The sequence below is a fragment of the Polypterus senegalus genome, chromosome 10 (assembly GCF_016835505.1).
Source record: "Polypterus senegalus isolate Bchr_013 chromosome 10, ASM1683550v1, whole genome shotgun sequence".
Lineage (NCBI taxonomy): Eukaryota > Metazoa > Chordata > Cladistia > Polypteriformes > Polypteridae > Polypterus > Polypterus senegalus.
Window position 1 is genome coordinate 127,644,996 of NC_053163.1, and position 22,006 is coordinate 127,667,001.

The window sequence follows — 22,006 nt, forward strand, 5'->3', positions numbered from 1 at the left end:
CAGAACACTGAAATATTTGAACCCCAGCTGTATTATAGTCAGAACAAGAACAACTGCTTTGGAGGAAGCTGTGTAGCAACAATAAGCCCAGCCTGTTTTGTTTTTTTTTTAATTGTATTTATTAAAAGTAAGTAACATTCCATAAAATAAAGTCAAACTTAGCAAAACTAAATTCAATTCAAACCCCTTCCAAGAGAGAGGAAGGCCAATAGCCAGTGCAAGACTTTAAGAGCAGAAACGAGGAAAGAGAATCTTTTTTTTTTTTATTCTAAAATGTTATTAATTAGATCCTGCCAGGTTTTACAAAGTTTTCAACAGTGAGAATTAGACTTTTACCAATTTCAAATAGTATATAGCATCAGTTACCGCTGATTTAAAAGAGGTGGGCTAGGCTTCTTCCAGTTGAACAAGATACATCTATGTGCTAGTAGTCAAGTAAAGGCAGTTACAGTTTCTTTGTCCTTCTCCACTTTAAGCCCATTTGGGAGTACACCAAACACAGCTGTTAGTGGATTAGGAGGGATTGGGACACCAAGGCTGTCTGGTAGGCATTTAAAGATTTTTGGTCCAGAATGAGGTTAATTTGCTGAAGGCCCAAAACATGTGGCCATTGAGGCTGGAGCTCGATTGCAGCTTTTGCAGGTTGGATATTGCCCTGGAAACATTTTGGACAATCTTCAACTTGATAGATGTGCTCAATTAAACGATTTTAAGTTGAATAATTGTATACTTGCAAATGTGGAGCTATTTTTTTTTTTTACTTTTGGTCACTTTGTTATATCTACATATCAAAATTAACTGACTGTTCACTGACAATACCACAGTATATTGTGTGTCTCTGCAGTTCAGAATGGAAAAGACCAAAACTTTATATGGAGATAAATGCCCTGTGGTATAATAGCAAGTGGTCCATATAAGGTCAGTTAACAGCTGAGTTCAATGGCTGCAAGAAAAAAATAATGATGTGCAATTCGTTCTGTGTTAACAAGGATGTATACTTTGTCAGCAAACAACCCAATCAAGTTTAACACCCTTGAATAGCCGTTAAAATGTCTTGGTCACTGTGTGCTACTGGACGCTTCAGCACTAGTAAAATATCACCTGGGGGCTCATGTATAAATGGTGCGTACGAACAAAAATGTTGCGTACAAACGTTTCCACGCTCAAATTGCGATATATAAAACCTAAACTTGGCGTAAAGCTCCGCACATTTCCACGGTACCTTATACCCTGGCATATGCAATTTCTCCGCCCGGTTTTGCAGACTCGCGGCACCCAGCATCAAAGCAGTGCTACTGTTCCTGTTTGTTATAGTGTGAGTTCTAAGCACTGCGCTATACATGAGGCCCCTGGTCTAAGTTCCTGCTTATTCACACTAGTTGAGAGGCAAGAATATGAACAGGATGTCCCAGTTCTGTGGATCCATTCAGCGAGATGCCAAAATTGCAGGCTGGCAGTGGCGGTGTGAAGTATGCTTTCAAGGCACACGTCAGGTTCTTTGAAAAGAGCTGAGCAATGTCTGAATGTCAGCACCAGAGTGAACACTATTGCCATTCGGGTGCATTTTTTGCAGCAGCAGTAAAATAACTTTTCTAGAAGTATAAATACTCACGTCACAAATCTACCAGTGTCCTGGAACTGTATCCAGAACATGAGAATGAGAGTTCATCCTAATTCAGTTACTAGAATGAGCATCAGTGAAATACAATGGAGCAAATCATTCAGAATTTAGATTCCTACTAGCTAAACTGGACATATTGCATCACAGCATGACATTTGTATCTCCTTACTGAGTCCATGCCCTGATAAAGCGTAGGCGCCGGGAGCAAATTACTACAAACCGGATTCCAAAAAAGTTGGGACACTATACAAATCGTGAATAAAAACTGAATGCAATGATGTGGAGGTGCCAACTTCTAATATTTTATTCAGAATAGAACATAAATCACGGAACAAAAGTTTAAACTGAGAAAATGTATCATTTTAAGGGAAAAATATGTTGATTCAGAATTTCACGGTGTCAACAAATCCCAAAAAAGTTGGGACAAGGCCATTTTCACCACTGTGTGACATCTCCCCTTCTTCTTACAACACTCAACAGACGTCTGGGGACCGAGGAGACCAGTTTCTCAAGTTTAGAAATAGGAATGCTCTCCCATTCTTGTCTAATACAGGCCTCTAACTGTTCGATCGTCTTGGGCCTTCTTTGTCGCACCTTCCTCTTTATGATGCGCCAAACGTTCTCTATAGGTGAAAGATCTGGACTGCAGACTGGCCATTTCAGTATCCGGATCCTTATCCTACGCAGCCATGATGTTGTGATTGATGCAGAATGTGGTCTGGCATTATCTTGTTGAAAAATGCAGGGTCTTCCCTGAAAGAGAGGACGTCTGGATGGGAGCATATGTTGTTCTAGAACCTGAATATAATTTTCTGCATTGATGGTGCCTTTCCAGACATGCAAGCTGCCCATGCCACATGCACTCATGCAACCCCATACCATTAGAGATGCAGGCTTCTGAACTGAGCGTTGATAACAACTTGGGTTGTCCTTGTCCTCTTTGGTCTGGATGACATGGCGTCCCAGATTTCCAAAAGAACTTCGAATCGTGACTCGTCTGACCACAGAACAGTCTTCCATTTTGCCACACTCCATTTTAAATGATCCCTGGCCCAGTGAAAACGCCTGAGCTTGTGGATCTTGCTTAGAAATGGCTTCTTCTTTGCACTGTAGAGTTTCAGCTGGCAACGGCGGATGGCATGGTGGATTGTGTTCACTGACAATGGTTTCTGGAAGTATTCCTGAGCCCATTCTGTGATTTCCTTTACAGTAGCATTCCTGTTTGTGGTGCAATGTCGTTTAAGGGCCCGGAGATCACGGGCATCCAGTATGGTTTTACGGCCTTGACCCTTACGCACAGAGATTGTTCCAGATTCTCTGAATCTTCGGATGATGTTATGCACAGTTGATGATGATAGATGCAAAGTCTTTGTAATTTTTCGCTGGGTAACACCTTTCTGATTTTGCTCCACTATCTTTATGCGCAACATTGTGGGAATTGGTGATCCTCTACCCATCTTGGCTTCTGAGAGACACTGCCACTCTGAGAAGCTCTTTTTATACCCAATCGTGTTGCCAATTGACCTAATTAGTGTTTATTGGTCTTCCAGCTCTTCGTTATGCTCAAATTTACTTTTTCCAGCCTCTTATTGCTACTTGTCCCAACTTTTTTGGGATTTGTTGACACCGTGAAATTTTGAATCAACATATTTTTCCTTTAAAATGATACATTTACTTGGATTAAACGTTTGATCTTTCATCTACATTCTATTACAAATAAAATATTGACATTTGCCATCTCCACATCATTGCATTCAGTTTTTATTAACAATTTGTTTAGTGTCACAACTTTTTTGGAATCTGGTTTGTATTATCTACATATACTTTATAACGCAGACATGAGAGAAATCTGCACAAGCTGAGCTCTTACGCTTTTGTTGTTGATTTCAGTGACAACTTACTGTAGGACCCATCTAAGATGGGTTAAAATCCATGTTTCAATCCAGCATCTATTGGAATGTATTTTGTAATGCATGTAGTAATAAAGTGCAAAAGATGATACAGCACAAACATTAGCACTGTTTTTACAAATCCCACACTAAATAGCATATAACAGAGACATAGTAACTGACTAGACACACAGATACTCAGACACGTGTACTTTATTAGGGTGAATAAACTGTTTTTTGTCCATCTGGCAGCTGCTGCCTGTTGGACGTTTTCAGCATTAACGTTTCCAGTGCACCATTTATTGGAATGCATTTTATAATGTATGTAGTGATAAAATGCACTGCATTTTTCACTCCAACATATGGCACATCGCAAACATTAGCTCTGCATTTTCAAATCCCATACCAAATTGCATATAACAGAGACATAGCATCTAGACAAACACATACATACACACAGGTACTTGTCCTTTTATTAAGGTTGATAAGCTATAAATTGGAATTAGTCTGTTTTAATTGTTGTGTTTTTTTTTTTTTATATATATTTTTTTATTTTAGACATGGTTGCCCAAGCTCTTGAACTATCCAGAAAGCCTCATGTTGTCATTGCAACTCCAGGTCGGCTAGCAGACCATATTAGAAGTTCCAGTACCTTCAGCATTAAAAACATCCGTTTCTTGGTAAGCACAATGCAAAGTGTTCTTTATTTTAGCATATTGGTTTCACTGGATTATTTGTAGTGTGAAACCAAATTGGCATTTTACTTTTTCAACACTGTAAAGTCTGTGACCTGGGTATGGCATTCAGACCTGGTTGTGGAATCTTGTGTAGCCCATATTTGGAGGTTTCTCTGTAAAATGGTATTGTCCTGAACTAATTTGTACACCAAGACCCTCTTTTAAAATTTGCTTCTAAACAGAGCTTATTTGTTCAAGATAATGTGGATGTTCTCTAAAGTAGCATTACTTTTGGAAACCACATAAGCAAAGAATGACCAGAAATTCACTGTTGAATATGGGCAGGCTTGCTATGATGACAGGAAGTGGACATTCCTCCAGTAGACACCAGGTACACATTTAAGCCAAACAAAGTTAGGTATGAGTTAATCTTTTGACCTGCCCTGAGGTTACCTTGAGTGAAAGGCTAGATATTCACAGCAGAAGACAATTGTTTGAAAACATTATATTTAGTAGCTGCATAAAATTGTACCTGAATGAGCTAAGAAAGATTACTTAAGATCCACTAATCAGAACTTGTAACATATCTGCAGTAACAGTTCAGTGCACTAGAGAACACAAGAGAACAGACTTTCATAACTCTCCTCTAAATACAATACACTATCAACACTATTCTGTATTTAGATTGTAAACCTCAAAGCTGAAGACTGTATTTAATGCAACATAATAAAGTAAACCTAACTGACCGTTCAAAACTGTATTTTGAGATATGTTAGTATTTCTTTTGAGGGTGGGATAGTGCCTAATCTTACTGCCTAGGGTTTCAGACCTTGCAACCTTTCTGTATTGTTATACACTCTGTGGCATATGCAGGCACTCTGTGTAGATTTTACTCCATCTCCACACATCCTCCACATAAATTTTTTTATTTTTTCTCCAGCCGTCTGGAGTTTTTTTGTTTTTTTCTGTCTCCCCTGGCCATTGAACCTTACTCTTATTCGATGTTACTTAATGTTGATTTATTTTGTTTTCTTATTGTGTCTTTTATTTTTCTATTCTTTATTATGTAAAGCACTTTGAGCTACTGTTTGTATGAAAATGTGCTATATAAATAAATGTTGTATCCTCAAAAATATATATATGCTGGGTTAATTGACAATTTGAGATTATCTTTGTGTGGGTGTGTATGTGAGTCCCATGATGCATTGGCACCGTGTCCAGGGCAAGTCCCTGCCTTGTGCCTGAAGGCTCCAGTCCTCCCCAGCCCTGAATTTGATTTGGTTTATATTTTGATTAGGTTTTTATTAGAAAAAAACAAAAACAGACAAACATGTCTATTAAGAAACTGTGAATAGGAAAAAACTCAGAGGTCCACAGCCATCCAGTTCTTCACCAAGTGACGACTTACAAAATGTCAATAGTGGCACTGATGAACTGGGACACAGAGTTCCACAAGAACCAAATTGTAAAAAGATGATTTCCAGAGGTTAGGAAGAAGATAATCCAGTGATTTCAATTGAGAGGTTAAGACCATTTTTACCATGAAAGATAATGCAGATAGATCAACAATATTTATTTATATACAGTAGCATGTTTCATACAAATTATGTAACTCAAAGTGCTTTACAAGATGAAGAAAGAAGAAAGAAAAAAGAAAAATTTAGAAATAAGACTAGGCAATAGTAAGTAACAAAGAATAAATTAAGGTCCAATGGCCAGGAGGACAGAAAAAAATAAATGAACAAAAAAAAACAAACTCCAGAGGGCTGAGAAAAAAAAAATCTGCAGAGGTTTCAAGGCCATGAGACCACCCAGACCCCACTGGGCATTCTACTTAACATAAATGATTCAAATCAGTCCTCATGGTTTTCAGACTTCACAATATTGATTACAAATTATTAGAAAGAGACTTTGTTTTAGAATGTTACATAATATTATGTAATATGTCATCTGTAAAAAATTCTAGCACATATATTTGGGCAAGAGGGCTTAATAATGAATACAAATATTATTGTAGATGTATTAAAAATGTCAGTCTTTACAGTTTCCTATTCTTCAATTTGATACAAACAGAAACATTCTGACTATACCTCTTTTGTTCTTAAAGAGTCTTTTGTCCTGTGGTTTACTGGGGAAGAAGCAGCTCGCAGAAATCCATTTGGATGAATAAATTCATCAGGAAAGTCAGCTTTATTACATTGAATAACCCAGATTCACAAGAGACAGTGGCAGAAAACAGGATTATCATAAATGTAGAGGTCATCCAGACTAAAGATAACCATTCTGTCCATGACACATTGACCTGGGGTAACTGTAGACTCTGACTCATTCTACCATTATGAGTTAACAGGTGCTACTGTGCCTATTTTTTCATATGTTCTAATTTTTAAGAAGTATCTAGATGAGATTTAGGCACAGTTTAGCTAAACAAATGAGCTTGATGGACAGAATGATCTACTCTTGATGTCAGATTTCTAATGTTCTTATGATGCTACCTCCAGTTGTGCCCATCTAGTCATTTATATGAGACACAATGACACAAGTATTTAAATTATTTTTTAAATAGATTTCAGTATATTATACAGTAGTTCTTCTTTTTGAACTTGTGTAATACACCAAAATAAAAAGTCACATACTCAAATATTTCGTTGGACCACCTTTAGCTTTGATTATGGCATGCGTTTGTCATATAAGCTTATGCAATGTCATAAAATTTATTTCCATCCCGGGTTGCATTAATTTTTCACCAAGAACTTGTACTGATGATAGTATAGTCAGACGGCTCTGTAAAGCATATCCCAAAGATTCTCAATGGGGTTAAGGTCTGGACTCTGTGGTGTCCAATCCATTTGTGAAAATGATGTCTCATGCTTCCTGAACCACTCTTTAACAGTTTGAACCAGATGAATCCTGGCATTTGTCATCTTAGAATATGCTTATGCCATCAGGGAAGGAAAGATCCATTGATGGAAAATATGGTCATTCAGTATATACAGGTAGTCTGCTGACCTCATTTTATTGGCACATGACATTGCTGATCCTAGACCTGACCAACTGAAGCAACCCCAGATCATAACACTCCTCCACAGGTTTGTATGATAGACACTAGGCATGATGGGTAACTCACTTCATCCACTTCTCTTCTTAACCTGATGTGCCCATCACTCTGGAACAGGGTAAATCTGGACTCATCAGACCTCATGGCCTTTTCCCATTGCCTGCAGATTCCAATCTTTATGCTGTCTAGCAAATTGAAGCATTTTTCTTCATTCCATTCAAACTAGTGTGTTGCTGAGGTGTCACCCATTGCATGGCTGCGCTCTGGTCCTAATCTGAGATCCTAAGGTTGTTCATTGTGTGGTGGGTGCGGCAACTCACTATATCAGTGCAAGCTCCCAACCTCTCTGTCACTGATAAGTGGTTTTCTTAATGCTACACATCTGTTTAGTCCCAATACCTTGAGTTCCTTTCACATTGTGTGTGTGTGTGTGTGTGTGTGGGGGGGGAAATGCTCTTAATTGCACTATTAAACATAGCTGTGACTTCTGTTGTTGATTTTTGTTTTACAGTCTGATTTCTCCCAATGTTTAAGTGGTCCCCAATCATAATCTTTGAATTTTTTTTTTTCTGACCACATTTCTTCCTCAAAGATGATGGTTCACCAGTATCCTTCCAGGTTTTAATAATGCATTGGGCAGTTGTTAACCCAATTTTAGTAGTGTCAGCAATCTCCTTAGTTGTTTTCTATGCTTGATGCAGGCCAATAATTTGACCCTTTTGAAATAGCATAACGTCTTTTCCACTATCACAGGTTATGTCTTTCGACATGATTGTTTAAGGAATGAGGAGCTACTCACTGCATCAGTTAGGGTTAAATAACTTTTTGCCAGCTGAAACCCATTAATCACTGCAGTATGTACCCAATGGAAGGCTCTTATCAATTTGCTTATTTAAATCAAGGTGGTGAGTTTTTTGGGCCAGGCAGTGTAGTTTACACTTTATTTTTGTAAGTGAATTTTCCCTCAGGGTTCAATAAAGTCCTATCTTTGTGTCCGTGGTTCCTTCCTGTGTTGTTGTTGTTTTTTATGTGCAGCTGGCAATTTTTTTTGTCTCCCATGAATGTTTTCTCTTTGTTACTTTTAATGCCATTACATGTTCCAAACATGCACAGTTTATATTAATTGGAAAGTGTCATGAGGTCCTGTATGAATGAGTTCAAGTGTGCCGATCATTAACTTAACATATGTTTAAGTCGGTTCATACCTTACATTTGATTCTGCTGTGGCTAAAAAGCAAGCTGAAAAAACTAATGAATCAATAAGATGCATTTTATTATGTGCCTTATTCCAGTGATTAAATAAAGTTTAAATCCTTTCCAAAATCTCAAAATGCTCCCTCTTCAAGATGAGTGCATAAAACAATACTCCCATTTCACTGGTGCTTTTATTTAAAATGACTTGCATAGTGCAGTGGTTTTCATGTTTCCACATTTAAAGTGCTGGCCCGTTATATGACTAGGAGAAAACAGTCTTTTTTTATAGTGCCTTTCTTTAGTGTACAGTATCCCAAGCAATTTATAATATAGATGCATAGTACTATTTCCAGTATTTTCTTATTTTTTTTATTTTTTAACAAAAATAGATCAGTTGATTTCCTCAGGGTTACGCATGGGGTCAGAGATACATTTATATAGTGCTTTTCTCACTACTCAAAGCACTTTACATAGTGAGTGGGGCACTACTTCAGCCACCACTAATGTGTAGCATTCACCAGGATGATGTAACAGCAGCCATTTTTGAGCTAGCACACTCGAGTGGGCTAGAATGACTAGGCCATTGAGGGCATTTGGACATCGGAATACACCCTGCTCTTTACGAATAATTATTACCACAGAGGGTCAGAACCTTGGGTTTTATGTCATATCTGAAGGTTGGCACCATATTTACAGCTCAGTGCCCCCATCACTGCACTTAAGCATTGGATTCCAAATTCAGACAACAGAGTAATCAGCATTGCTGGCCTAACCAATACCTTTTTCAGCAGCAGCTCAAGCTTTTTCTAGATCGGGGTCCTCAATCACAATCCTGGAGGGCCGCAGTGGCAACAGGTTTTTATTCCAACTAGTTTTCTAATTAGAAAGCAGTCCATGCTAATAATAAAAGTTGGTATTGAACTATTTAGCTTGTTACTGCTTGCATTCATCGAAGAATAATTTTAATTGCACTGTAGAGTTTCTTTCTGTGATAACAGTATCCATGTGTTTTGTGGACCAGAATAGATTTAAACTTAATGGTCCTTCCAATTCCCCTCTCATTTATTTCTAAACATTTTTATCACATATTCTTCATGGTAAGCATGTTAGCTGGAGAGCTGCTGGTTTATTGGTTATCTGCATCTCATTATTAACTAATGTCTGATTAAGAAAACTGGCCACAATTAAAACTTAAATACAGCTGCTAAAATAGACAATTAAGGGTTCTGAATGGTAACAGGCAAGAGAACTAAAATTAAGCCCCAAAAATGTATTGCTTTAGTAGTAAATAAAAGGATTCTAATTAAGAAATTGTTTACATTGAAAACCTGCAGCCATAGCAGACCTCCAGGACTGTAATTGAGGACCTCTGATCTACAAAGTAACTAAAATGTGTCTTTGATGAATAAAGGCAATAGCACGGCATAGAGTTAAATATCAACTTTCATTATTAGCAAGGACTGAGTTCTAATTAGGACACTGGCAGGAATGAAAACCCATAGCCACTGTGGCCCTCCAGGACAGTGATTGAGGACCCCTTTCCTAGATGATCTCCCATCCAAGTACTGGCCGGGCCTGAACATGCTTAATTTCAGGTGGATGATTTGTTCGGAAGTGCATGTGTTCTGGCAATTTACATTTACAGGGGGCCGCTTTGACTTTCCATAGTCACGTATGCCATTAGATCAGCTATAGTTGGGTATTAAGGAGAATGATGACAGTGGTTTATAGCTAAGAAATTTCTTTATTTATTTAGATGTATCTTGTACCTAATAGTATAACATCTGAGGACTCCATAGGCACGTTACTGTGCTTTAGGAACTCCTTAGCTACTATTGTGCTCTGTATACAGAACATTATAAAGAATGGAACACCCAAAATCTTTGCCTGTGAGTCTCATCAGAAACAAAGTATTTAGTGTAAAAAGTTACAGACCATTGGTTTGCATGAAACTTAAACTTAATATAGATCTGCAATCTAAGTCACTGAAATTTTACAAGTATATTCATAGAAAGCTCATTTTATATCCCGTTTCTTTTGTCTTTGTTTTGAGTACAAATGAGACAGATGTGTGGATAAGCAGCGCTAATTAAGCAAGGAGTTAATTAACAGACACAAATTTAGCATCACTTAATTATAACCTGCAGCTGTTCATCATTTTTAACATTGTAAAAATTTTTATGCCCACATCCTAAAAACGCATTGTGCAACCGTGAATATATATGTCCGTGTGAGTTGGTGGACACTGTGATTGGCTGGCACTCCATCCTGGGTTGGTTTCTGCTTTGCACCTAGCCTCCAACTCCCTTGACCAAAAATTGGCTTGGGTGGGCTTGAGAATGCAGTGTTTACATTTTTGAAGGTAAAGTGATTTTTTTTTTCCTGAATTACATGATTTCATTTGGTGACAGACACTTTGCTAAGTGGAATTGAACAGCATTTATTAAGTTTATAAAGCAATAGATAATTGCAATTGTAGCCAATAAGTCAGAAGTCTGAACTTCAAATGAAGGTACTCAATTTGTCTTTTCACAGGTTTTGGATGAAGCAGACCGTCTTTTAGAACAAGGGTGTACCGACTTCACCAAGGACCTGGAAGTGATCCTAGGGGCTGTCCCTGCCAAGAGACAGACTTTGCTGTTCAGTGCAACCCTGACGGACACTTTGCAAGAGTTGAAAACTATTGCTATGAATCAACCGTTCTTCTGGGAGTCCCAGTCAGAGTAAGACAACAGTACATAGGAAGGGTTCTGTTGATGTTACATACGCTTCATTCATATTACAAGCCTAATTGCTCAATTTTGATTTTTTTTTTGCTCTGCTTGAATTTGCCTCTCAATGTTTCACATTTATAACTATGCACAGTACAAGTTACCTGCTGTATCTAACTGTAATGTGAATGCATCTGTCACCTGAAACGGCACATACGCTTACATTGATGCAATTGGGCATGAGTCAGTCTGCATCGCCAACAACAAAAGACATCATATTTGTGAGACAACTCATGGTGTTAGAACTGAGAAAATGGACACACTAGTAGGTAGTTTATGCACCACATTTTGCTGTGGAGGACGGGAAACAGTTTTTCAGATGTACATGATCGGATTTAGAAGGCAGACAGCTAGCTTTTGATGTTTTCGCAGATTTTGCTGCCACTGCTGAGATGTGTGGGTACAAGGAAGGAACCAGCAGTAATGTGACTGTGACTGTCAAAGCTGTAGCTCTCCTCCATAGCTGTTTAGCTGTGCTTATGAAACCAGCACATGGCCTTTGCGTATAGGCAAAAAAACACATTAATTCCAATCTTGCCATTATCCTTCATGTCAAAAACACATTAATTCCAATCTTGCCATTATCCTTCATGTCTGGGACCACATATGAAAGTGACTTAAATCTGACTTGAAAAATATCAGATTTCTGTGTCTTTGCAGCCCTGAAGACATTAGATTTATGTCACATTAAGACAAAAATCGGATTTGAGTCACTTCACCTGCAATTTAAAGGAAGCCCATGACATCATGTAGTGCTTTGTTTTGGAGCAATGTGCAACTTGGACATTTTCCATCCATTATCCAACCCACTATATCCTAACTATAGGGTCATGGGGGTCTGCTAGAGCCAATCTCAGCCAACACAGGGCGCAAGGTAGGAAACAAACCCCTGGTAGGGTGCCAGCCCACCCACTCACCAAGCACACACCAGGGACAATTTAGAATCGTCAATGCATCTAACCTGCATGTCTTTGAACTGTGGGAGGAAACCCACACAGACATGGGGAGAACATGCAAACTCCACACAGGGAGGACCCGGGAAGCGAACCTGGGTCTCCTAACTGCGAGGCAGCAGCGCTACCCACTGCACCACTGTGCTGCCCTTGGATATTTTCCACACCTGATATTTCCTACTTGTTTGCCCTATATGACTTATCTTTTTTTTTTGTCTGCCGCCCTAATGTCTTAAATATGTTCAGAGTAAGCCAGTATTGTGTGGGGATTATCTATTGCCTGAAGGTTGAATGTTTCCTACTGTCCTTTTGGAACTTTCGCCTTCCTTGTAGAGCATTTTCATATCTGTTAAAATGTGAACTTGTGTTAGGTGAAGGTTAGGTTCTTAGGCAAAATTACCAGCATCGTTTTCATCCCTTTTCCAAAATGTGATACTGCATATTAAGCAGAAATTACTGCCTTCTGGTACTTGGAGAGATTTGTGCCTTCTACCTCACATTTTGTTATCTTAAGTATATATGTGGGGTGATCAAGATAGTTTAAACTTGAGCTATCAGGTCAGTGCTGAGTTTGTAAGTGCCTTTGTGTCCTAGCATTTGTAATACACAGCATTTGTGTTTCTTGTTTCGGAACAGATCCAACATGCCAAATTACAGTGAAAACCCCAAAATTAAATATTGTTCTGTCACTCTAGACAACATTATGTCTTTAGAGATCTATTCTTGCATAGTCCCCTACATGTCATAGTCAAGAAGTGTGCTGCAGAATCTCATCAAAACAAGATGTCTCTCCAAGATGACCCATGTTGTTGTTGTTGGCCATTGAATTAGATTAGAGCAGAAAATGTTTCTGATCATGGAGTGAATTGTAATGGAGAATTTGAAGAGTGATGGTGCTAAGGATAGCGGACAATTCAGGTGTTTGTTATTAGTTAGTTGAGTCCATTGTTTGTGAACAGCTGCATAAGCAAAGGTCTATGTGTATTAAGTTCTCAGAATGTTGACTTCTGAAATGATGCCTCACCAAATTTTTGTCAAAAGGAAAGCCTCAAAATAATACATTTGGATTGGGAGAAATTTTAATAAGTGTTTTATATCTGTGGGTGAAACTTGGATATACTGTATCATGATGACCCCATAGTCCAATCAGCAATTAAAGTAATGCCAGCGAATTTGAAGATCCAAGACAGTGCCAGCAGAATTTTGTCACAATTGTTTATGATGTTGGTGGTGTAGTCCTTATTGATTATATGCCTCAAAAGGCCCATATAACTGGTCAATGTTATACTGATTTGCTTTAGCAGTTGTAGCAATTACAGTTGGTATAGAAAAGAATTAACCCTCTTCAAAATATTCATGTTTTTGTTGCTTTGCAGTCTGGAATTAAGAGAGACAGAAAAAAATATTTTTCTAGCTGTATTTACTCAATGCAACTTAAAATAGCCAAGTGAAAGAGATAATAGCAACAGTTCAGAAACAAAATGGTCAAACAATCACTGAGGTGGTTCAAGGATCATCCTCCTTGTAAATTCATTCAGGTCTCCATTGCACACCAAGCTAATTAGATTTTACCAGTCATCAGTTGTAATCATTTTAATTAGTTCAGCATAAAAACAGCAATTCCTGGAGCATTCCAGTGCTTGGCAGTGCAACTGAAAGCAAACAATCAACTATGGTTGGCAAGGCACTGTCAAAAGATACAAAAAAAATTCAAAGGCATTATCAATTCCTAGAAGCACAGTGAAGTCCATAATCAAGAAGTGGAAAGTTTTGGTACTACTAGGACCCTCCCAAGATAAGGCCGTCCCCCCAAACTGGATGGAAGAGCAATGAAGAAACTGGTCAGAGGGCTACTAAGATGCCCATGGCAACTTGGAAGTAGTTACAGGATTTTTTTTGGCAAAGAGTGGTCATTGTTTGCATGTGACAACAATATCACAAATGCGGCCTGTTCAGGTGGGTTGCAAGAAAAAAAGCACATCCTCAATAAAGCCCCCATTAAGTCTCGACTGAACTTTGCCAAAATACACCTTGAAGATTCTAAGACCAAGTGGAAAATGGTGTTATGGTCAGATGAGAAAAAAATTGAACCATTTAGCCTCAATGCCAAACACTACCCCGGTGGAAAGCCAATACAGCTTACCATCCTAAGAACACCATACCTACTGTACAGTAAAGCATGGAGGTGGTAGCATGGAGGTGGTAGCATCCTGTTGGAGTGTTCCTCTGCAGTCAGGGACTGGGGCACTTATCAAGATAGAAGGGAAAATGGATGGGGCAAAATACCATCAGTTCTTGAAGAAAACCTGCTGCCCTCTGCCAGAAAGTGGTCAGTGGAAGAAAGCTCACCTTCCAATGTGACAATGACCCAAAGCACACAACAAAGGTGATTACACAGTGGCTGAAGGAGAAAAAGGTGAATGTCCATGTGTGACCCAGACTCAAACCTTATTGAAAATCTATGGAATGTCTTGAAGAATGCAGTTCACCAACGTTCACCATACAGTTTGACTGAGCTTGAGCAGTTCTCTGAAGAAGAATGGGCAAGTATTACACAATCTAGATGTGCAAAGTTGAAGAGAAGTATCCCAGTAGACTCATGGCTGTAATCAAAGCAAAAGGTGGTTTCACAAAGCACTGTCATAGAGGGGTGATCCTTTCACGATCTCAGTAAGTGCTTTTTTATTTTGTATTTTTTTTTTAACTTTTGCTATTATATCTTTCACTTGGCTGTTATAAGTTGTATTAAGTAAATATAGCGGTAAAAATACTTTTTTGTGTGTGTCTTCATTTTAGAGTGCAAAGCAATAAAATGTGAATATTTTGAAGTGGGTGATTTTTTTTTTTCTGTACCCGCTGTAATCAGGAAAAAGCAGAAAGGAAATGTTTGTCATCCTTCCTCGTGGCACTGCATGGATTGCATTGGCCATACTGTAAAACTGTGATTTTAAAGATTTGCCTCACCTGTCCTGCTGCCCTGGTCTGCCTGCCTGTGACTACCACTTCTTCTCCTATCTGAAAGGATACATCTGCGGTACATGCTATACCAACAATACAGATGCCACTTTAGCTGCTGCACAATCAACACAAAACCCTTTGTGATCGTGTGTGTTAGTGATAATGGGGATTAGGCTGAAAAACAACAGTTTTACAGATGCTCTTCCTTAATAGGTAAGGCCCAAAACCTTTGGATCACCACCTTATCCACGTGTATTTTATATTTTCTTGCAGGGTGCGTACAGTGGAAGAGCTGGACCAGAGGTACATACTGGTGCCTGAGAAGGTCAAAGATGCTTACCTCGTCCACTTGATTCAGACATTCCAGGATGAACATGAGGACTGGTCTATTATTATCTTTACCCACACTTGCAAGTGAGTTGTTTGTTTTTTTTTTTTTTTAATAAGTTATATGGTCATTATTGTCATGTGTACAGAGTACAATGAAATTCTCACTTGCATGTGCTTTTCAAAATACAACACATTGCCAAGTCTCCAGCACCATGCTTAGCGAATAGAAATGCATTTGATGTTGAAAAAACAAAACTACACCCAACTCTTTATACCTAACATCATATTGTGTTGTTTTATTCCATTCTGGTCTTCTATATATTATACATGTTAATGGAATCTTTATTAGCACTAAAGTGTGTTTCATTATTTCAACCATAGATAGATAGATACTTTATTAATCCCATGAAGACTCTTGCTGCCTGATGTCATCAATTGAAGTGTTTTTCTCTTGTACACTCTGCGTTTTTCATTTGATTGTGTGAACAGCAAGAATTGCTACATTCATTTTCTCATACTACGATCTTTCTTTTGCTAATCCCAGTGTTACTTACTACACTTTGTAGGCATTTATACTGCAAGAAGTAGTTTCTCTGCTATGATGGTCTTTAAAACTCCCTACATAGAATGTCTTTTCACTGTTTTTGCTTTTTTCGGTTTATTAATGGACAGTGTGTCCCACATTTCTCTTTAACAGTAGACACATTCTTCCTGAAATGCAAAAAGGTTTATGACAATTTTTCTCTGTTGCAGGAGCTGTCAGATCCTGAACATGCTGTTGAGGGAGTTCAATTTTCCATCCGTTGCATTACACTCCATGATGAAACAGGTGAGCAACTTGGATGATGAGTCTGCGAGCGAGTCTGCTTTAACCTGAAAGAGCAGAGTGTTAAGTTTTGACAAAGGTTGTATATCGGTTTGTCTAAGTCCCAGCAAAGTTGGCATATCTTATTAGCAGCTGTTTAGGGCCCTGACAAATATCAGATGTGTTACCTTATTAACAGTTTTCAGGAGGAGCAGGGCTCACTGTGCGATCACCTAATAGGAAGTTGGGACGCTCACCCTTGTCTTTTTTGTGATTTGATACTTCTCTGTGATACCCCTTTTGACGCCCAACTCCCAAGAGAGCTTACTATAGGATATAACACCTGAGAAAGCTAATTTACTAAGAATGGTTTATACTTCCAAACATCATTAACTTAGGAAAGCCCATGGCAAGCAGAGAATATTCTTCCTGTCTGTGTATCAAACAAGACCCTCCAAAAGTCACTGTCATAGATGCTTACATTCTTCAGGTTGACTGTGTGTGATTTGCTACGGGGCCTTTGTGGTTAAATTTCTGTGGAGTGGTTTTGTTCACGTCTAATAGGCACTTGCTTTCCTATATTAATATTGATCCATTGGTGTAGATCAAGTGTGGCAGGCCAAGTCCAGCTCCTCCCTTCTTTAGGCTTAAAATGCATTCCTGCTAGTTCTGTTCAGAGCAGGGAGGCCTGTCCAAAGTAGTGCAGTGTCTGACTGTACTTTACAAAGAAATTAAAAAAAAAAAAAACATTTATACACTTGTGTCCAACAGGGAATGTTAGCTCCACAGGTGGACCAGGCTCAGTTCTGGAAGATGCACTGTGGAAATGTTCTGCTTACAGTACAGCCTCAAAGCCACAATGGTAACAAGATAACCACAACAACAAATCATATCAGGGGCAAAAAACATTTACATCTTGCAAATCTACAATCAGGCCCTGTCAGGAGATCCATGCTGTCTGAGATGAACGCAGCATTCAGCTGAGGTGCTGTCAGCACTCCAGCTGTTGCTTTCTACAGATGTTATCAGAGCATGCAAAAGTTTGCAAGGTTGTGGAGAGGCACACTTCACAAGTCCCAGCATTGAATTAGTGAGCAGCTGTGGTTCTTCAGTGTAACTAGGGTCCAGTGGATGTGGATCTTCAAATGTCACGGTTTAATAACACTTTTAGTAACTTAAAGATAATACTGGTTTTGTGCAATACACCTGTCTGTGTTTAACTAGGAGCTTCAAACCTCCCCAACCCCAGCTGTAAAATTCTTGGGAATAAATAACAATACTGTTGTTACTCCTGGCCGAGCACAAGAAATGATTTCTCACTGGCTGATAGTGCACAATAATGAAAACCAAAGCAAGAATGCAGATGTATCCTAAGCAGGTTGTAGGAGTGCAAAGCTTAAGAAGTCCACAGACCACAGTAATGCATTGAATGTTAATCGAACTTCATGGGTGCCTATAATACTTTTAGACAGTGCTGAAGTAGTGCACGCTTTTAAGCCATACTGTAGTGACCGTGCTGGCTCAGCTTGCACTTATTTCATTTCAGTACGTTGTCACTTCATTATACCTTTAGTGAGGGCAGTTTTACTCTGACTTTGTTCACCATCTTGCACTATACATTTCCTTCTCCAAAAATTTGGATTTTCCTCTGTTAGAGTCATGACTCTCTCGTGTCATTTTACGTCTTAGCTAACTAATTAGATGTTTCTTCTAGTTTGCTGGTTGAGCTTTGTTTGTTGTCCATTTAGCTGCCCTTCCTTTGTTCTTTGCGTTGCCTCCGTATCGTGAGTGTATACGTTAAGTGCAGACACGCTACTAATCCTTTGTTTTGTTTTGTTTTTTTAAACAAATCATTAGTGCCTAATGAGGATATGTGCTTGAGTGGTTTTACTTCGTCTATGATGATTTTTCTGATTACTTTTCAGAACTTTGTCAATTATGTTACAGAGGTTACGCAATAATTTTCAGTTGATTTGTTTGATTACTTCATTCCATCTTTATTTAAGTAGTGATAACAGCAGTGCACATCAGGTTGCCTTCAGAGCTTTACAGACTAATCAAAAATGAAGAGGAAAACAACATGTAGAATACTAAAAAGACACGAGGAATAAATCCTGGCGATATAGAGATGCTGAATTATTTTACTTGTTTAGATATCCACCTCGTAAAACGTCAAGCTTCGTATCCAAAAAGCTGTTCATTTGGGAGGAAGGAACCCTGACTTGCACTAGTGCTACACACAGCTAAGAGAAATAAAGAGATGGTGAGATGAATGGTAAACACATTTCATTCCTTGCCATATTCAAATTTTCAAATAAATATTATAAGGGTCGGGACCGTGTGGTGCAGTTCATTAGGGCAGTTGCCTCTGGAGTCCTGATTTTGAGTGACAGTCACTGTTTGCGTGGAGTTTGCATATTCTCCCTGTGTCTGTTCAGGTTTTCATGCTAGCGTTCCTCTTGTGTTCCAAACACATGTATGTTAACTGCTCGCTCAAAATCAATCCCGTGTGAGTGAGCGTGACGTGATGGGCTAGAACCCCAAACAGGACCAGTCCCTGTCTTGTGCGCAGTGTTTCTGAGTCTCTTACCCTTATAACCCTGAGCTGAACTGTGTAGATTTTCAGTGAATGGATGGGTTGTAACTGGGTAACTGGGTGAGCAGTTGTTGGGAGGGAAGGAAAATACAGTAGTTCTTTTAACATCATGTTACAAGTGTTTTATTTTGTCACCATATTTCCAAATTCATGTAGATATTTTCTTATTTTCTTAGTTCATCCTCATGGTGCTTGTTTCTCAATGATTTCTCTGTCTTTTTCTGTGTTTATATTTCAATAGAAAGAAAGGTTTGCTGCTCTCGCCAAGTTCAAGTCCAGCATATTCAAAATTCTGATTGCTACTGATGTGGCATCCAGGTAGGAAATGCTTGTCTCAAATACACATTAAAAAGGAAGTGAAAGCAGCAGTCCATCTAAACATGGCACAGCCACGGAATAGCAGCATCTTATGTTAATAAAAGTGTTGGTGTAAAATTACCAAGTATCATAGGATTTTTATATTTTAAAAATGTATTATAAGCAGCAAGCCACAAAGGACACGTACTAATGCAAAATAAATCAACATAATAACTCATTGTACCTGAGCAACTCTTAATACGGAAAATGTTAATATATACTATGTAACATATATTGTACAAACCAAATATGATGAGTAGAAATTTAACAAAAAGAAATTAACACTCTTAATCTGAAGTACAAGCCTGCTGGAGTAGGCAGGTGGTCACGTCAGGTTTGTCATGTGTGCATAATATAATAAATAAATAAAGTTCATTCTTGTTTGTGTCCTCAGAAAAGTTGACAAAAATATAATACAAAAAAAAAACGTTGAAGGGGCTTACCCATGTGCCTACCTTAATCTTGTGCCTTGAATACATGAGATACCAAAACAGTTAAATCCGAAGATGAGCTACAGTAGACAGGTGGCTTTTGAGACACGGGGCAAATTGAATTGTGCACTGGACTGTCAAAAACAGAAACCGTCAAATGCACAGGATTTTTATTTAGAAAACAGCTTCTTTTTTTTCCCTTAGGTCAGTCATTTTCCAACCTGCTATATCCTAACTACAGGGTCACGGGGGGGGTTTGGGGGGGTCTGCTGGAACTAATCCCAGCCAACACAGGGCGCAAGGCAGGAAATAAAACCCCAGGCAGGGCGCCAGCCCACCACAGTATTTCTTAGGTGGGTTTTGCATTTAGTCAGCGTGCAGTCACCCAGCCACTTTGGTCTAATAGTTTGTGTTCACAGAGAATGAGAATTTTTCATCATCCTGGGTATGATGTTAGGACCGGACCTTAGCACCCTTCTTAAGAAGTTATACGTCTAACTGAAGTTTTATCCAAAGTGACTTACAAACTGAGCACATACATAATCTCACAACGGTTTCCATATTTCTACATTTGGAGCACTGGGCTCGGGGGATCACCCAGTGAGTCATTGTTGGAGACAGAACTGATAACATGATTGTTTGTAGTACATACTGGTAGGCAGTACGACATATTGTCTGTGAGAAAACTACTGCTGTTTCTTGCTGGCAAGCATGAAAGTTTCAACATGGCTTCATACGTTCTAGTGAATGTACACATATACAATAGGAACCCAAGAATACCTGGAGTCGTTCAATAGCATGGGAGTAGGGTGAAGGTATCAGCTGTGTCGTCTGGGTATCCTATGCCTACAGTGTGATTAATCTGCCAGGTGGCATTGTGCTGAGTTGGTCGAGGTGTGCATGTCTGGCATTTATTCTCCAATTTTGAGTAACATCGGGTCATATCGAACACCAAGACGACAACATTGCATTGTCCGTCAAAGTGTTTTTGACCAAAAGCAATGTGGCAGGTTGCTCTTTGCAAGCTGCATATTCACCAGAACTCACTCCCTGTGATTTTGTTTTTGTTCCCAAAATTTAAAATGTAGACTAAAGAGGAAGATGATTAGCGACCATGTTAGAAATATTGGAAAAAACGCAGGAGGCTATAGACACGGTAACAATAGATGAGTACAGGAAACGTTTCTAGAATTGGGAGAAGCACAGAGGAGTATATTGCATCTCAGGGAGAGTATTTTGATCCAAAAATGGAATTGCTGCTTTTTTTTTTTTAATAGCAATTCTGTGAATTTTTGGGGTCCCCCCACCTGCATACAAATTATATTATTTTGGATTTTATATTGCTAATTAATTTAGACTTTACATTGCAGAGGTCTTTTTTTCACTCCTTTTTCTTTGACCAAATTAAACTTCCAAAGGTGGGAATGCTTATTCTATTCAGTATATATGTTATTTTTTATTTTAATAGGGGTCTGGATATTCCTACAGTTCAAGTGGTCATCAATCACAACACCCCTGGGCTACCTAAAATTTATATCCATCGAGTCGGAAGGACAGCCCGTGCAGGTATCAGTGAGAAAAAAGGGCATGGGATGGTGTGTGGCATTTGTGTTACGGAGTTTGTGGAACTCATTGTGATATTAAAAAAATGGGATGAACTGTGTGAGTTTTAATAAAGGGTGTCATACCCTTTCAATGTGCACCACACTGCTGTTGTATGTAATTTTAGCAACTGGTATTCTAAATATTGGACAGCGTGGTCATATAGTGGTTGATGCTGTTGCCTCATACTTTGATCATCTTGGGCCCCCTTTTTTCCTAGTAGTAGCCCAGATTTTCACTCACATGCCATAATTGGTTATTCTAAATTGGCCATCTGCAAGTGTGTACCTGAGCGGGCCCTCCAATGGACTGACTCTGACTACACCTGATGATGGTGAGTTACTGTAGGACTGAATTAGCGTGAGCACAAAGCAGGACGAGCGTGAATTGAATTGAGTGGTTTTGAGAATGTTACGTTTTGTTAGCCTAAATATGAACTGCATTACAATTAGATTTACTTTTGTCTTCTAATTAATGATGATGCTTTTTTTAGGTCGCAATGGGATATCCATCACTCTAGTGACACAGTATGACATCCACCTGGTGACTGCCATTGAAAATCAAATCAGTATGTATAGAGTGGTTTGCATTTTGTTTTGTATTAAAGTGCATGGATTTAGAGGTACCTGAGACAGCACCGTACTAGCTGTGGATCAAGACCAGACTATGTAGTACAGTACAAAGAGGAGACAATCCTCAAGTCTAAGTACTATTGGCAAGTTTAACTAATGCGCAGCTAGTCTTGTTTCGTGTTTCTTCTTGGT

The 22,006-nt window shown here is 38.8% G+C and overlaps 1 protein-coding gene across 1 annotated transcript in view; it reads left to right on the forward strand.

Moving 5' to 3' along the window:
- The window catches only part of ddx49 (DEAD (Asp-Glu-Ala-Asp) box polypeptide 49), a 31,246-nt gene that overhangs the window by 6,214 nt on the left and 3,026 nt on the right, over positions 1-22,006 (forward strand). Inside the window, exons 4-10 of the mRNA XM_039766583.1 lie at positions 4,069-4,190; positions 10,975-11,162; positions 15,395-15,535; positions 16,205-16,280; positions 19,094-19,170; positions 21,109-21,206; positions 21,736-21,810. Of these exons, the coding sequence (XP_039622517.1) occupies positions 4,069-4,190; positions 10,975-11,162; positions 15,395-15,535; positions 16,205-16,280; positions 19,094-19,170; positions 21,109-21,206; positions 21,736-21,810 (777 nt within the window). The remainder of the gene's footprint in view (positions 1-4,068; positions 4,191-10,974; positions 11,163-15,394; positions 15,536-16,204; positions 16,281-19,093; positions 19,171-21,108; positions 21,207-21,735; positions 21,811-22,006) is intronic.